The 18,038-nt window shown below is 40.0% G+C and overlaps 1 protein-coding gene across 5 annotated transcripts in view; it reads right to left on the reverse strand.

Moving 5' to 3' along the window:
• Grip (Glutamate receptor interacting protein) overlaps window positions 1-15,658 on the reverse strand; it is a 120,733-nt gene extending 105,075 nt beyond the window's left edge. For 2 of the 5 annotated variants that reach the window (XM_067785375.1, XM_067785370.1), the window contains exons 1-2: window positions 15,490-15,658; window positions 10,770-11,131 (exon numbers count right to left, since the gene is read on the reverse strand). In XM_067785375.1, the coding sequence (XP_067641476.1) occupies window positions 10,770-10,896 (127 nt within the window). In that variant the 5' untranslated portion in view covers window positions 10,897-11,131; window positions 15,490-15,658. The other 3 variants (XM_067785374.1, XM_067785373.1, XM_067785372.1) reach the window with 3 other exon arrangements.
• Window positions 15,659-18,038: the final 2,380 nt, after the last annotated feature.

Raw genomic sequence — 18,038 nt, forward strand, 5'->3', positions numbered from 1 at the left:
TGTATGTTGTCTATGATCCTAGTCTTTTAGGCGCCTTATAATCATTAAATATTGGTTTTGACTGTGTGGCGCTTGGAAGACTATGGGCTGAACTTTATCCCGGCCGCTTATTCTAAGGCAGAATTCGGTTTCCCCAACTCGTTCATTTCTAACTGTTAAATATACCAGATAATCCCACTACTTGTTCTGTGGATAAATGAGTTGAAGATATAAAGACACCTGGCAGCAATAGACGATCACTTCTATATTGGGTTTCCACTACACCTTCCCATTTATTATTATCACAAACTGCCAGCCCTGAATATAAGAGAGGAAATGATAGAAGCAGTGCCCACACAGATACTGTAGCCGCATAAGCCCCTGTAAAACTTAATCAAACTTCTCTCTACACTTTTGGACGTGTTGCCGAGTTTCATCGTCGAACGCTCGAGATATCGTTAAATTCAGAAAAACGTCAGCAAGTTTTTGTTGTTGTTGTAGCGATAAGGACACTCCTCGAAGGCCTTGGGGAGTGTTATCGATGTTGATGGTCCCTGCTCGGGCTCCATTTGTGACAGCACCTGTACTGTAATTGAGTGAGAAAAGAGCACAGCAAAACCGAAACCACATCTTTATTTTGAATGGGTATCTTTTTTCGAAACGAAGAAAGAAACTGTCTCCTCTCGCTTCCATTCTCTTTCAATCGAGCTCATGTCTATTCCCATAAAACAAATCTAACACATGAACAAATAGAAATTCTTAGAAAAATAAAGCGATTCCAAAATCTCCCACAATTAATTTATAACATTTTTTAATTCACTTTAAATAGGCGGACACACGCAGATAAAGCCCAAAGTCAAATGAAACCATGATAGAAAAAAAATAAAATAAAAATCGACATTTACCAGATACAAATCGAAAGCGTAGGAGGCGGCAAACGATTCGCAATTAAGTAAGCTACTGGCATCATCAATGGCAAATAGTCGGTTGGTCGTTATGTAGTGGGTTGGAAGAAGCAGCGCTGCGTCGTTACAGATGTGAACACATGCACGAACTCATGTACTTCTTCTGTCAGTGCAAAAGTTATTGGGGGAAATCGAAGATTAGGTCGATCGAGCTCAGCAAAAAGCATGAAGCGATCACTACAATCTGACTACAAATGCTCAAATTTGTTATAGTACAATTGACAATAGGAAAAAAGCTAAGCAAAAAGAAGCATTGAAAAATACGACGCATTTACAAGAGTGCTGGAAAATAAGGGGGGACTTACGAAAGGTGGTTTTAAATATATTAGGAATATTAGGAAAAATCCGTAACACACAGCCATAAACCTTTTCCAAACAAGAATCATGACATCCGCAAAGCTTCCAGCAGGCGACCCAGAGGAGTAAGCTACCCGCTCACTGGAAGCTTTAAAAGGTTTATTTTTCTGTGAGGCTCAGAAAAACTCTTTCAAGGATGCTTGATAGATGGTGGTGAGCAGAAATAAAGCTATGTAGCTGTGTATAGACGAAAAAGTGGTACTAAAGAGGGCACAACGCCAAGTCCGGTTTGTCTCTAAGCCAAATTTAACTTATCTCTTCACATCTTCTTATAGACACCTTTTCAATATACATCTTCTTATGGACGTTCCATCTTTTCAGTAGTGGCGACTGCCGGCTCTGTGGGAATGTCTGTTGTTCATATCGTTGTTTTTAGCGATAGGCACACTCCCCGAAGGCCTTGAGGAGTTTTATCGATGTTGATGGAAAAGCACACTCAAGGTACTAGTCCGACCATCTCGGGAACGATTTAGTATGACCACATGAAACCTTCTAGGCCATACCACCCTCCCGCCCCCTAGATCCCTGAGGAACTTGGGGTCGCCAGAGCCTGGGCTGTTAAACAAACAGGGTAGGTGAGGTAGACAATTGGGTTGGAGAAGCTATATATTGCGCTGTCAACCCCTTGAAAGGGTTGCCCTACACAGCCCCTTCAATCAATTTGGTATTTTAGTCGCCTCTTAAGACACGCATATCTGCCGCGGGTACATTCCAAGCCCCCTAACCCGCTGGGGGTGGGAATGTCTGACATTCCCCTGTAAGTCAACTTATTTGTGATCCTACAAGTTTCTTGGGCTAGATAGCATTACTCCTGTGCAAATTTAAAACTCTCTGGGAATTTCCCCGTGCTGTCTAATAACCATTAACGTAAAATTTTCTCCGAAACAGGGCTATATCCTGCAGTCTTGTAACAATGTGAAAGTTATTTTTATTTAAAAGATGACCAAGAGTTCTCACGCATCTTCTTTGTTATAGAAAGCGACTCACCGTTCGATTATAAACCAAAACAAAGGTCTCCCTTGAGCACAATTCATTTGCTTTGGGAGCTCTTCCAAACGTCGGAGAGGCATTTAATAATATCCCGCCAGTAGCTATCGAAGAGTCCTGGTTGGTTTACTAGTCGAAGTGGAACATTCAAATGTTACCAAAATTCAGAGAAGAATACGCAGAGCTACGCCACAAGGGAGTTTTCTGTCTCCCTTCATTCTGAGTTATGTTAGTAAATGAGCTTCTGAGGGACGTAGTTACCTACCAATCGTGGTTAGTGGTAAATTTCCGAAAAACCTTCGCTTTGTTTTGCAGTGGTATCTGGTCCCGGGGACTAGGTGGGTAAGCTATGTGGCTTGGTTCAAATATAACTGCTACTTTCTAATATGGCTAAGTAATTTTGAGCTATATTGGACAACGAATCTGTCTTGGAACAAATCGATATTTTTTTGCTGGCAAATCGAAAACAAATACATATTCTTTTGATAACAAATTGATGACGTCGATAATTCACCAATAATAGACCGATAACAGTTGTTATCGACAACAAGTGGACAACAGATCTACAAGAAACCAATAGCATGCCGATAACAATCCGAGAATAATAACTTTTCGTATTTATAAATGAATTTTTCCGAAACCTGCTAACGAATATCAAAATAGCTACGAAATTATCCCAAAAAATTGCTAATATAGTCCCAAAATTATCTCGAAATGGCTCTGCAATGATCCGTAGGTGGTCGCAAGCGATCTCAAAATAGCCCCGACATAAATATTCGAGCAAATAATACCGAAATGTTTCCAAATATCTTCCCAAAATGATCTGAAACTAGTACCTAAAACAGTACCGAAAAAATCCAATATAATCCCGTAATGATTTTAAAGTCCTGCAATTCGCCCAACATTACTACAAAGAATGTTTTTAATTAGTCCAAAATTAATCTTGAACAATCCAGCAATGTTTTCAAAATGGGCCTGGTAATAGACCCCACAAATATGCTATCCGGATGTAATATGATTTTTCTGGTTTATATTTTGACCAGTAACAATTATTTGCAGAGCCAAATAATAACATACTTATTGTTAAATTTCATTAGGGGATCGCTTTGTCTTGCAAGGTGCACGGATTGTTTATATCCTACGGCGGCAATTCATAGGTTCAAGTATACTACAAAATGCACGGATTGCTTATAATTTTTTCGTGTATTTTGTTTTCTTGGATTTGCATACGTGCAATCTAGAGATATATGCCGCCGATAAACGCCGCCGCCGCCGCCGATTAGGGGCGTTTTTCGTACGCCGCCGCAGAATGTCAAAAATATCAGCGCGTTAATATATTTTCTACTCGTTTAAGACTGTTTAGGCCATTTATTGTTCATGTCGAAAATTGGTCGGATATGATCGAAAGTGGTATCAACGGATGTGCCTCACTGCCAGTTATAAGAAACTAATTGCGAAATTTAACTCTTTATAACTATTCAAAAGTTATTTAAAATAACAGGCGCTTTCGATGTCAGCTTAACACGGACTTTCCATCACCCAATTCAGTAAGTTATTAAAACAAAACACTAAAAGAAAAGTTATATAATAAATTTATATGCTCACTTTGCATATTTTTTCCAAAAAATAATGAACAAATTGTCCTCAAGTTGTTAAAAAAAGCAAAAAAGGTGCCGATTTTTTAAAAAATTTTATATTGCGGTTGGCTGAAAGAATAAGCCAAATCAGTGATGCAAAACCATTTAGTAGGTTCTAGGGGCATAAACAATCCTTTTAAATGATTCTTAACTCATACTTCAGTTGAGGATATATGTACGTATGAGAAGGTTTTGAAAAATCATTTGGGCTTACATTCAAAAATCTGTTCTTTATTTGCGAAACTATATAATAGCGTCTGAAATGTTAATTTTAATTTTCACACTTCATCCTTTAACACCCAAGTCTCCCGGTTTGACATAAAGATGGCGGCCCTATCCAAAACTAGTCCCTTGGAGTGAATCACATTGATTATAGCCTATCAACCAAGTTTAAATATCACCTACACGTTACGGCTCCTTTTACAAATGTGAATATGTAGGCACATATATGTATTTACCAGGTGAGGCTTTGTCCTTCGCAAGAACACTCAAAGTGGTGAAGCAAAAGCTTTCCCAAGACAGTCGAAATAATGACCGTGTGTGCTACTACCCTAACGTAGTGAACAGTCGAACTAGTCTGAAAACTGAAGCTACGCGGTCATCCATAATGGTCACTCTCTAACGTTTCAAGGTGTTTATCTGGTGTAGCTCGGCAGCATAGCGCGACAAAAGCATCCGTTGGAAAGTCTTCGGAGCTACACCTAGAGCTTCTACGAAAATGACGTCGACGATGGTATGAGTTCGAAGTCGCAGTCCTATAGATTCTGTGCTGGCATATGGTGTGAGGGTCAGGTGGCGTGGTTGCGACTGGTGGTCGGGATTGCTACTGTTCGCACATGGGAATTGTAGCTCTTAAAAACAGCCGAAAAAACTGGAGGCGCCCTGTGCCACGAGAGTCATGAGTATTAATAGACCACTAATAGCAACCGTAAGTCGCCGAAGCCTCTCTGGAGTAAGTGAACGAGGGACAATCCCTCCGCAAGGAGCTACTCCTGAAAATTTTTGAACGGTCTGCGAGATCTTGAGGCAAAAACCCCGGATCTTTCCGATATGGCCAACACGTTGATTTCCTTAAATACATACAAACAAAACCTTTTCTAAATACTATTTTTTTAAGTAGAAAATCAAGCTTTTTAAAGTAAGAAAACCGGCGCCGCCCACGCCGCCGCCGCCGGTATATAATAGAGCCTACGCCGCCGCCGCCGATAAAGTGATCGGCGTAAACGTCTAGTGCAATCCATTCATTTCCCTGCAAAAACCGTTGGATCATGTGTCCACTGTAGTACTTACCATTATACTCCACTGTAATGCAGCAATGGACCAACTAATTTTGCTACACGAACATATTTTAAGCCGATCATTGCTCGTTTTTAACGATTGTAATCACTACACGATGTTTATTGGACTGTGGGTACTCCATGGATTACTCTGATGTAATGCGGAGCTGGAGCACATCGTCCAATCCTAGGACATCGCAATGTTAATTGGACCATATTTTTTGTATGAATTGTGGTTAATTTTGGAGCACTCGGTTGGTCCATAGCGAGTACTCCATACATGCATGCATGGAGTACTTGCGATTTTTGCAGGGTTCCTGCAATCTGTGGACTGTGTGCAAGACCTATTCGCAAAATAGTAGTTTAAAAAAAAACCTTGGGCAATACATCACACTAAACGTTTTCAGTTATTGTGAGATATCATTTGAAAATAAAAATCAATCCCTGAAAAAGACCGAAAAAAATTTTTAAAATAAACATATCTCACTGATAGAGCCATTTTTGTTCTTGGATATCGGTTGTTATCCGTGATAAGCCGATTTGCTTTTTCTGGTTAAGCGTTACATACATTGTCTGATATTCACAGAACTAACCGAACTTTTATCAATTTCGCAGTAAATATCGAAAATAAAAATAATTTCTATATAGACTCAAGTACACACACATAACCTCAAAAGTGAGCGCAATTCAAGCGGAAAGCTCCAAAATGCTTGAAAAATAAACGATCGATCTATCGAATGCTTTACAATACAATATCTGCGATAGCAACAACAATAACAAAAGCATAACAGAAATGGAAAATGTAATCGCTTGCCACATGGAAAATATTGCATGCGATAAAAAAGAAAAACTTGCTGTATCTCAATTTTTGACTGACTCAGCGAAGTAGGGCGATCGTCGATTATTTATTCAGGCGTAGCATTGACAGATAAGGGTGCAGATGAAGGCAAACAACAAATATGGATAGTACAAGCAGTGGTAGAGTAGCCGCTGCCTGAGTTTGTTGATGTCAAAGGCCAGATGTCACTTGTTTACTTACATTTTGGGCGCTATAAAATGACAACTGAGAACGTTAAAAAAAGTGAACGCAGCACCAACAAAATTCGATTTCTTTCGGGAAGTGGCATAATTTTGTTTTTTAAGTGCAACATAAATGCATTTCAATTAAGATTACATACTAGCATAGTTTTTTCATTAGCATTTGTGTGTTTATGTTTATTGTTTTGAAAATATCATTTTTGGGGGCGTCAATGAAATTTTAGTCGCTCGCAGTCAAATCAAAAATAAATAAACCGAAGTCGTTGAAAGGTGTGCGTGCATTGAGTGCAATGTGTTTGGGGTTTTGTGTATGATTTAGTTGTCAATATTTGACAAAGGGTTTTGAATTGCACATTGACGTACATCATACATACATGCATGCATACAAGTTTACATAGGGTGTTAGTTTGAGGTGCATATTTAGTGTATTGAATTACAAAATAACGATCATGGGGGAGTTTGTCGTTCGACTTATTTCACATATTTGAAGGGCGTTTTGGCGTTGATTTTAATTTGACGGGTTCAATGCACTTCAAAAATTATAAATACATGCGTATGTCATGTTGAGTACGATGACACGCCTAGTTATTGGAATAATGAGAGACAATCGATCTTTTTTTTTTTTAAGTATAGGGAAACGTGTCTTGCAGGTAAGAGTCTGATCTCTGCGTCAGTTGCTGTAGAGACTATTGTCAAAAGCATTTTATACCAGTCATCCTGAGAAAAGTGTTCGTTATCAACTCTGCCCGATTTGTATGAGTTGTTTACAAGCGGCGACCAAGAACTGTCCCTTCTAATCCAAAGCATTATACGGCACCGGGCAACTAGTTTATAGCCAGATTATCCCAAAACTGACTGTATTATAACGGCGCATGCGCAACACCGAGTCAAGAGAGAGTAAGTATGACCTTAGGTTGAGTAAGGTTAGGTTCAAACGACTGGGCCGAGGAGTTGCATCCTAATCCGACACTAATACCACCACCGGTAAGTAACCCTTACTGCACCAGCTACTAGGGATCGAACCACTTCATGGAGTCAATAAATTTAACTATCGCCCATATTTCGCGCTTTCAAATCTCAACGAGATCAATCAAAAACAGTTGACCGAGAGCGACCAAACTACTTCTGCAGAACAATGGCACAGAAAATGCTGCACGCTTCCCTTCTCCACAATATATCTGCAGCTGCAGTTGTAATGTTAAAATTCGCTGGCTCTCCTAGCTTCGTGAGCACCTATAAAACAGTGATTATTGTGAATCCTTACCAGTGACAAAAGCCCTGACTTATTCGGCATCAAAAGAGTATTAGTGCGTTCTTTATTATGGGAAGCTCAAACCAATATTAACGGCGTTCATGTAGGTAGCGTCGACTATAGTATATTTGCCGTCCTTAAAGTGTTCCTGCTTGCACGAAACTTACAAGGCGACATAGTTATACTTAAGGAATCATTTTGGTGAAATATGTAGCCGGTCGTATCATCCTGACCAGCTCAATAGCCTTCTGTGAAAATGCCCATATAAGGCTAATACTGCCATTTTGGGTCATCTCATTGAGAAGAGGCATTCACTGACCGAATTTGTATTGTCACCACATGGGTCCAAGGCCTTTAGCGCTGCCTAGCTGTCGGAGAAATGTATCACCACTTTCCCGTCTCTAGGCGCAGGTGTCAAATACAGCACCACGTATCACAGGTTTCTTAGAAGGCCTCGGAATAACATGCGCTCTTTGATGAGCAGGTAAGGAATGATGACGACGAACCATCAGAGAGTACCAGCCTGCAAAAGTCTATAGTATAATACACCACAGCTAGGGAGAGCGATTATGGGCAGTCACGCGACATTACATAGCACAGTGGACAACTCGACACTAATGGTAGCGTACTGCCGGTCGACAAAGCCAGGGGCTGGGGTTCATGCGGAAAGAGTACAGTAAACAGCAACGGAGGCCAAAGAGACTCGTCCATATACATGGTGAGCAGAACGCCATCAAAAAAGGGTATCTTAAGGATGGGTGAAGTAGTCAACGTCCGAGAACTATATTGATTTTATAAATATTCATAGGGAAGGAATCTCTTGCTTTTCTTGCCCCTGATTTCTTTTTCTTTTATTTCCTTTTATTTTATTTTACTTTTCTTTGCATTTCCTTTCCTTAGTTTATTTTCCTTTCATTTACTTCCTTTGCTTTCCTCTCCCAATTCTTCTCCCCTTTAAATCTTTCCTTTTACCGTGCTCAAAAAGTTTAGGAATCTTCTTATTAGAATGAAGTACCGTCCTAGAGACCTTTTATGAGCCCATTATCTTCTTGTAACTTGAGACGGTCCTCTTCCATTGCTTTTGCCAGACACGAATTTTTTTTGAATACGATTAAATTTTAAATTTTTTTAGTAAATTTTTTTCATAAATTTTAGAACAAAATTTTTTTATCTGTAAAATAAAAAAAAATTATAAGGATAACTTTGCAATGTATATAAGGATAACTTGTAATGTTTTTAAACTCTTTTCATTTGCAGTTTTTTAATAAAATTTTTTTCTTCAATTTAAAATTTTTTTATTCTTTTGAAATTTGTAAAGTCTAAAAATTTTTAGTATTAGTATATTTCTGGGATAAGTTTGAAAAAAAACTTAAATTTTTGATTTTTTTATTTAACTTTCTTGAGATTTTATAAAAAGTAAATCTTTTATATCAATATATTATCATTAAACAATTTTTGCAATTTGTTGTTTTTTAACTTTTTTAATTCGATTTTTTAATTTTTATTGTTTTAAAATTCGTATTTTTAATTTCGAAATTTTTTTTAACTTTTTTATTTAAAATTATTTTTAATTTAATTTAATTTTTTGTTTTAATTTAAAAATTTTTTATTTCACTTTTTTTGATATTTGTAATACAACTTAATATATAAAAAACACGTGTCACACAATTGAGGCCAATGGACTCCTAAACTACTGAACCGATTTTGAATTTGTTTTGTACCCCGTGTGTACTTTGATCTAACTTGAAATATAGGATAGGTGACTGGGCTAATAGAGTCTCGAGATATAGGCCAAAACGTGGACCCGGGTACCCCTAGAGTTTGTTTATAGAATATGGATATCAAATGAAAGCTGTTGATGAGTGCTTTAGTAGAGGGTAATTTTCATACCTCTGAGTGACTAGGGTCTCGAGATATAGGCCAAAACGGGGACCCGGGTACCCCTAGAGTGTGTTTATAGAATATGGATATCAAATGAAAGCTGTCGGTGAGTGCTTTAGTAGAGGGTAATTTTCATACCCCTGGGTGAGTAGGATCTCGAGCTATAGGCCAAAACATGGACCTGTGTACCCCTAGGATGTGTTTATAGAATATTGATATCAAATGAAAGCTGTTGATGAGTGCTTTAGTAGAGGGTAATTTTCATACCCCTGAGTGACTAGGGTTTCGAGACATAGGCCAAAATGGGGACCCGGGTACCCCTAGAGTGTGTTTATAGAATATGGATATCAAATGAAAGCTGTCGATGAATGCTTTAGTAGAGGGTAATTTTCATACCCCTGGGTGACTTGGGTCTAGAGATATAGGCCAAAACGTGGACCTGGGTACTCCTAGAATCTGTGTATATAATATGGACATCAAATGAAAGCTGTTGATGAGTGCTTTAGTACAGAGTAATATATTATCCCGAGGCGGACTGGGACTGGGATTAGGACTAGGACTGGGACTGAGACTCGGAGTGGGACTGAGACTGAGACTGGGAGTGGGACTGGGACTGGAATAAAATACATACCACCCTCTAGGACAGGCAATAAGGGATGCAGAAGAATAAGAAGAAATTGAGAGAAGAGAAAAGAGATAAGGAGATTGAGAAAGAGATAGAATGAGACGAAGATGGAGACAGATGGAGCGAAAAAGACTGAGGAAGGGGTGAATAAAAGGATTAGGAAAAAGTGAAGAGAGGGGGAGGGCAGATTCATATGGAAAAAGCTTATTAAAATGTATGCAGATAGGCCAAATTTAGGGCAGGACAACGTCTGTCGGGTCTTCTAGTATATGCATAAATAGTAACGTCCTCTCTTGGCAAACGAAAATCATGGTCTACAAGTCACTTATCGTACCCGTCCTGCTTTGCACCATCAAGCATGGACAACATCAGATGAATCAGCTCTAGGAGTGCTCTTCGAATGATTTATGGACCTCTACGCGTTGGCGACGGCGAATACCGACGAATATTTAATGATGAGCTTTACGCACACATCAACATAGTCTACGCTGGCTAGGACATGTTATGCGAATGAAAGATGATGCTCCAGCTAAAAAGTATTCTTATCGGAACCCGCCTATGGAAGCAGAGGAAGAGGACAGCCCACACTCCGCTGGAAGAACCAGGTGAAAAATGATAAAAATTCCCTTAATGTGACCAATTTGCGCCAGTTAACCTAGCGAAGAAGCGACTAGCGCGCCTTGTTGGACGACCATAATCGTTTAAACGGTTAAGCGCCAATTAAGTAAGTAATTTATAAAAATTGTTTTTTGTATAAATTTTCTTACTCACCTGAAACAATCGGAGTCAGCGGTATTCCTCCAACATTTGCAACGTTCTCTGCTTTATCCTCATTTTTAAGCGTAGCCGGTTTGCCAGGAACGCAGCTAATCGGCTTTTTAGCCTTCCAAAGTTTCATAATTCCCTTTTTGTGTAGATTTCTTATAAAAATATTTTCAAAGAGAAGCCATCGAAGTTCTTCTGCTCTGAACACTAAATAAACATTGCGCTAATGGCAACACTAAAAAAATTAACTTTTTGAATATTTTTTTGTTTCAGATTTGTTTTTTATATTTCTTGTAAAAATTCAATACTATTTCAAAATTAATTTTTGAAAATTTCACAGTTTCACAAGTTGAGGGGGAAGTCTAAATCTAACAAAAACAATAAATAAAAATAAGCACAAACTCATAAAGCATAAACGCACACAATTAAATGAGTTGCTGCCGAGCGTCGCAAAGACGCCAAAAACGCGTAGTCGTTGACAAAATTAGAAAGAAAAAAACCACAAAAAATTTTCAATTCATATGAAGAAATGTTGCACAAGAAAACTTGATTTAAAGGCAGCAAGGTACTTTTCTAGCTTTTTCACGTTCTTTACACAACTTTTCATACGATTTTCCCCATGACTCGTGCGTATTCAAATCGTACTGAGTATATTTTCGAAAACTATTTTTAAATTCAAACGGCTGAAAGTCTGCGAGTTGTTAAAATGAATGGGCCGCGCGCGGGCAGCTGTGCGGAGATTTGGCGTATGAGTTGCGGTGTGCGGCACGAGGCGAGTACACGGCGCGCGGTAGAGTGCGTATGCAGACCTCTAAAATGAAATCACTTCGAATGCAGCAACAACACGCACTCTATATATGTGTGTGTGTATGTATGTTTGTGTGATTTTAAATAAAATTAAATGCGATGGAGAATTGCGTAGCCAAAACAGCAACTATAGAGTGAAGTAAATGAAATAGCAAAACACCAAAACGTTGACAGCAAAATACAAAAAAGCAAAAAAAAGTTTTGGGAAAAAGAAGTGAAAAATCGAAAAACGTACGCGGCGCGCTAAGTTTCCTCAAAAGCGAACGCACACTCTAGTTTCGGGTGTAAATACACTGCGGGTCATCTGAATAGGCATATCGGAAACAAAATAGTGAGTTCGGCAAAAAAAAATTGTGGTTATGTTTTTGATATCCAGCCAAAATTATGCAGCAAGCGTTGCATGGCAAAAAATCTATCCGAAGTTGTTGCGTTGATACCGAAAACAGCAAATAGCAATAACTTCAACGGTAATAGTCTAGTTGAGGGGTCGACTGCTAATACGCTACCAAAAATATCGAGAGAGGTGTCAATCGACGCGCCTTTACATCAGCATTAATAATCCGGAGGCGGAAAATAAGACTTTTAACTCGTTCAAAAGACATTAACGAAAAATCCAAAAATTACCCGTGGGCCCTTTCGAAACCGGGGGTGGTATCCATAGTATTTTTGTGCAAAACACCTTTCTGCGTTGGCGGCCTACGGTCGCGCTTCTAAAAAATTACCCTGGGTGGGTCCAACACCGGTTTGGAGACCAAAACTATATCCGCGCAAAACACTTATTCTCACAATTTTTTTTTTGGGTAAAACAACATCACAACAACCACATGAAAATCGCCAACTTCAACTGCAGTTATCTCCGGACATAGATAAATATTAATTTTCCGCCTTCGGATTATTGTTATCGAGATTAATACGCGTCTTTTGACACCTCGCTCGTTATTTTTTGACGCGTATTAGCAGTCGACCCCTCAACTAGACTTTTACCACTTCAACTTAATGGCGCCGACATCGCCAATAACTAGTATACTCATGTCATAAACTCTAATTCACTTAGTTCGCTTGGCCCCATTGCGCTAACATAGTACGCTAATACCAGCCATGGCGCTGGTTCATGGTATCAACTTAAAAAAGAAGCGACAATGCCCAGACTTAATACAAAATAAATTCCAAACGCCAAAACATATTGGTTTCGTTTCGGTCACGAAGTTGGCTCCCAAATATAAGATCATATAATTTTGGCACCCTTTAATGACATTTAAAGACCTACATCATGGACTTTAGAGCAATTGGCATGTCTGACAGCCGCGAATGATTAAGTCTTGTTGAATAATGCCAGTCTTGAAGTTCAGTATAAGGCTTCTTTTGGGGCTGAATATACTTTACAAAGTCCACTCTCAACGAACAACTATAAGCTCTATACGTGTTTTATAATGTTCCTCCTGACATGAGACACAGAAGCAAGCATGCTGATATTATCAACGCGCAGCAGGTAAAAGACCATAGAATATGCCCACAATAAGGCAGCCCGAGGATGCATTTCGCCATGGTGCCCTACCACACCAAAGGTTCTTAGTTCAAGTTCCGGAAAATCAAAATAGTTTAGAAAGCTTTTTTTTAGGGAAACCGCCCCTGGGCAGTGGTTTGGTAAGCACTGAGATTGTATTCCTGCCATGAAAATCTTCTCAGCGAAAATTTATTTGCCTAATAGATGCCGCTCGGAGTCGGCATAGAATATGTAGGTCCCGAACTGCCAATTTGTAGGAAACACTATAATGTACCACGACACAAATCAGAAGAGCAGCCCGTCTTAAATATCCGTGAAGGTATGTATATAACGCCAAGTTATTATAAATATTATTCAAGAGGTTTATGATCCGTTTTTTTGCTACGTGCCAACCATCTAAGGCATCCAGTTTGAACGCCTCCAACCTGGCCTCGAAGCCAAGCGCCTTAAGCTGATCAGCTAGAGACCGGCATATTTCCAGCTTCTGTTGCAGGGTCTACAGAATGGATTAAATTGTGTTCCCAAATACGATGGCCACGTCTATCATACCGCCGTGTAATACTATTGATGTTGGATCTTAAGTTAGCCGCTGTACCCTATATGTCCTCTACTGCGCTGTTTATTCTCGCGTTACCAGGACATCTCACAGCTCGATCCAGTCTACCCTACATGTTGTTGTGACGTTGCTGTATACTGATTTATGACTTGTGTAGCATTCCAGATCTCATCCGAGTTTGCAACAGATCTTCCAGCATCAGCTAGCCACAATTTGTATTATTCAGCGGCAGAATGGCTAGGCATGCCCAATAAAAAATTGCCAGTTGCATAAGTGGATATATTTGATAAGATCTGTAAAAGTAGTTTGAGACCGAAAACTTCGTTACACAACGTCGCAGCGTCATATTGATGCGCTGGTCCCGGGGATACCAGAACGACAACGATGAAGTCATAATCGAACTGTTGGCCACATTGATTCTAGAGCTCCTACTCTCAAGAGGACGATGCCCAGTGTCCATTTATTTTGATCTTGATTTGGCCGACGCGTTAGGCGTTGGTTAGATTATCTATTCCTTCAAAGGAAAACTGGCCCTTGTTAGATGACAACGTCCAAAGTCAGATCAAATTCTTGTGGTGTCAGCGGACACCTTAGCGGTGTAGGCACATCGTTGTTGTTGTTGTTGTAGCAGTGCTTTGCCCCACCTAATAGATGCGACTGATCACAAATTGTCATCAATATCCTCTAACGGGAGGCCAAGGAAACTTGCTTTTTCAACAGGGGTGGACCATAATGAAAGGGGTGTTAGAGGCGTTGGTTCCACATTACAATTAAAGAGATGGTTGGTGTCATGTGGGGACACATTGCAAGCGGGGCATACATTTTGTATGTCGGGGTTGATTCTGGATAGGTAAGAGTTTAGCCTGTTATCGCTTCCCAAGGCAGTTGGTTCTATGTACCGGAGCGACTCGGGATTTTTCCCGACCAAGGACTGTCCTTTCAGTGTAACCCCATTTAATTTGTTGCGTCCCTCCCACAAATTGCCATCCTCCCGGCAGCGCGGCACACCGTCGTCGTTGGCTCTGATGGTTTTTATAATTTTGCCCACTTCACCGTTGTTCAATTTCAGTGCGCTGAGGAACGAGAAGTGTGACAAACGGGTAAATTAGAGAAGTCGATATAAGCGATTACTATTTCTCTTTCCTTACTTTTAGCATCTCACAGTACATCTTGGTTCCTCAAATTCCAAAAACCATTTTTGGATGGCCATTGCCCATTTGCAGTTGCCAATAGCTTAGAACGAGGGTGATGAGAGACTTGCTGACAATAGTGATTCTCCGTTTGATTACTTAGGTAGACTTAGTCCTTTACAGTCTCGAAATTATATCCGTGAACACTTATGTGGCTGCCAAAACGATTCTTGCTCGATGACAGCATTCTTGTCCTCTTTCACCGCGCTACCTCCAATCCTTGTATGGGATTCCAATATTCTGGGTATATGCTCTCAAATCGTATGCGTTGATTTGTTTGCCGTTGAGAAAACCAAATATGTATCGAAATTTTTCAGCTGAACTCCAGTGTACATATTTACAAAACTAGCTATGTTTATATACAAGTCAGACACTTCACACATATTTACTTTGTATTTGGAGTATCTGCATAAATTTGTATGGATGTGTGTATGTTTGTGTGTTTTCACCCATTTACTACTTTGCACATAAAAATCAAATTCGAATTTTGCCAAGATTTGCGGTAATTTTACGATACGCGCTCCAACGCACATACACACACACACACCAGCGCGCACGCCTTGTCAATTCGTGAAAAACGTTGCTGTGAATTTTCAATTTTTAACCAAAATAATGCACTTCACTAGATATTTATATCAATTTTGTTTTTGCTCTATCAAATACACTTACACATTTGTATGTATGTATGTATATATTTTTGGACCGCACTAATACACAGTGGCAGCGCACACTTCATCAGCAATCGTCATCATCAATTCACGCGTGCAATATTAAAAAAAAAATTTTATTCCGATATAAAAATTATCACACGCAACGCGCCCAACACAAAAATACAACCGTTCACCACGAGCCGCAACTTTAGAATGAATCTATGCTGCAGCGCCTGGTCTGCTGTAGCTGGCGCGGCGCTATGCCTCGCCGGGCGCACTCACGCAACCACTACCCCAGCCGCTCTCTCGCGCAACACACAACAGCACAATTTTCCAACTGTTGCTGCGATACATTTGTATATTGTACATAACTCTGTATATTGTACTCGCCGGCTGCTGCCGCAAGCTTTGTATGTGGCTTGTTGGTCTCTTCGTCGTCTGTGTTGCAAGTTTTTCATTTGAGGTGGTGATGAATGCCGGCAATTGTTCGAAATTTGTTGTCGGCTGGCGTCCGAAGGCAGCTTCTTATTATGGCACTCTGCCAGCGTTAGTGGCGTCTGATGAAAAGAGCGGCAGTGATGTGAAAATACATATGGGTATGAATGCGCAGGAAAAGCCACACAGCTGCATATTGGCAACATTTTACAATGCGACATGTTGGTGGAATTGGGAGTGTTTATCAACAATTTCGGCGACCATTTGGAAAATCAATTGCTTGAGAGATAAATGACTTTCCACGTGCTACGGGAACTCCTATATTTAGTCTAGGTTAGGTTAGGTTAAGAGGGCGTGCGTGAGTGTTACCCACACTTCCACTCGGAGACATTTTTATACATTATGAGTGCCCTCAGTAAGTACAGGGTGGCGGCAAATTCGTTTAGCCCCATTCCTCCTAGTGGTCCTCAACGAACCACTTGCTTTCCCTGATGAAACCAATAAGAAGCGAGGCGTCCACCTTCCCAACCTCTGCCAGACTGTCGAAGAAGAGTGAGCCCAGAAATCTGAGACTTCTTCTTTGAAGCGCCGGACATCGGCAGAAAAAGTGGTAGATCGACTCCTCTTCCTCCTCATCCTGACAGCTTCTGCAGAGGGAGCTTGTTGGTATTCACCACCGTCGGAGTAGAGATATACGCCGCCGATAAACGCCGCCGCCGCCGCCGATTTTGGTCGTTTTTCGCACGCCGCCGCCGAATGTCAGAAATATCGGCGCGGCGGCGCGGCGTCCGGCGCGTTACTATATTTTCTATTCGTTTAAGACTGTTTAGGCCATTTATTGTTTATGTCGAAAATTGGTCGGATATGGTCGAAAGTGGTATCAACGGATGCGCATCACTGCCAGTTATAAGAAACTAATTGCGAAATTTAACTCTTTATAACTATTCAAAGGTTATTTAAAATAACAGGCGGTTTCGATGTCAGCTTAACACGGACTTTGCATCATCCAATTCAGCAAGTTATTAAAACAAAACACTAAAAGAAAAGTTATATAATAAATTTATATGCTCACTTTGCATTTTTGAAAAAATTAATAATGAACAATTAATTCAAATAAAATTACCCAAGGCGAACATGTTTTTAAATTGTCCTCAAGAATAAGTGAAATCGGTGATGCAAAATCCTTTAGTAGGTTCTAGGGGCATAAAAACTCCTTTGAAATTATTCTTACCTCATACTTAAGTTGAGGATATATGTACTTATGAGAAGGGTTTGAAAAATCATTAGTCTTGCATTCAAACATCTGTTGTTTATTTGCGAAACTATACAATAGCGTCTGAAATGTTAATTTTGATTTTCACACTTCATCCTTCAACACCCAAGTCTGCCGGTTTGATATTTCCTAAAGTTGGCGGCCCTATCGCAAACTAGTGCCTTGGAGTGAATCACATTGATTATAGCCTATCAACCAAGTTACACGTTACGGCTCCTTTTACAACTGTGAATACGTAGGCACATATATGTATTTACCAGGTGGGGCTTTGTCCTTCGCAAGAACACTCAAAGTGGTGAAGCAAAAGCTTTCCTAAGACAGTGGAACTAATGACCGTGTGTGATACTACCCTAACGTAGTGGACAGTCGAACTTGTCTGAAAACTGAAGCTACGCGGTCATCCATAATGAGCGCCTATATCGTAAGGCCGGAAAACAGTAGTTAACAACTTTCAACTTAAAATTCGTCGACTTTCATTCTAAATTTGATTTAACGAAGACTATTGAAATCAATGTTGTGAACACAAACGTCTGCAATCTTTGCTCTACATTTTAAAAATTTTGTCGAGGGTCCTTGTAAAATTTTAATTATGTAGATGCGCCGAGGTTTATACGATTTTCACCCATGACGCAATGACATCCACTTAGACTGCTTATGATTTCGAGAGTGGCATCCTTGGCCGAATAGTCACTCCCTAACGTTTCATGGCGTTTCTCTGGTGTAGCTCGGCAGCATCCGTTGGAAAGTCTTCGGGGCTACACCTAGAGCTTCTAGGAAAGTGACGTCGACGAAATGAGTCCGAAGTCGTAGTCCTATAGCCTCTATACTGGCATATGGTGTGAGGCTCAGGAGGCGTGGTA

Source organism: Eurosta solidaginis, chromosome 4, assembly GCF_040869045.1.
Source record: "Eurosta solidaginis isolate ZX-2024a chromosome 4, ASM4086904v1, whole genome shotgun sequence".
Lineage (NCBI taxonomy): Eukaryota > Metazoa > Arthropoda > Insecta > Diptera > Tephritidae > Eurosta > Eurosta solidaginis.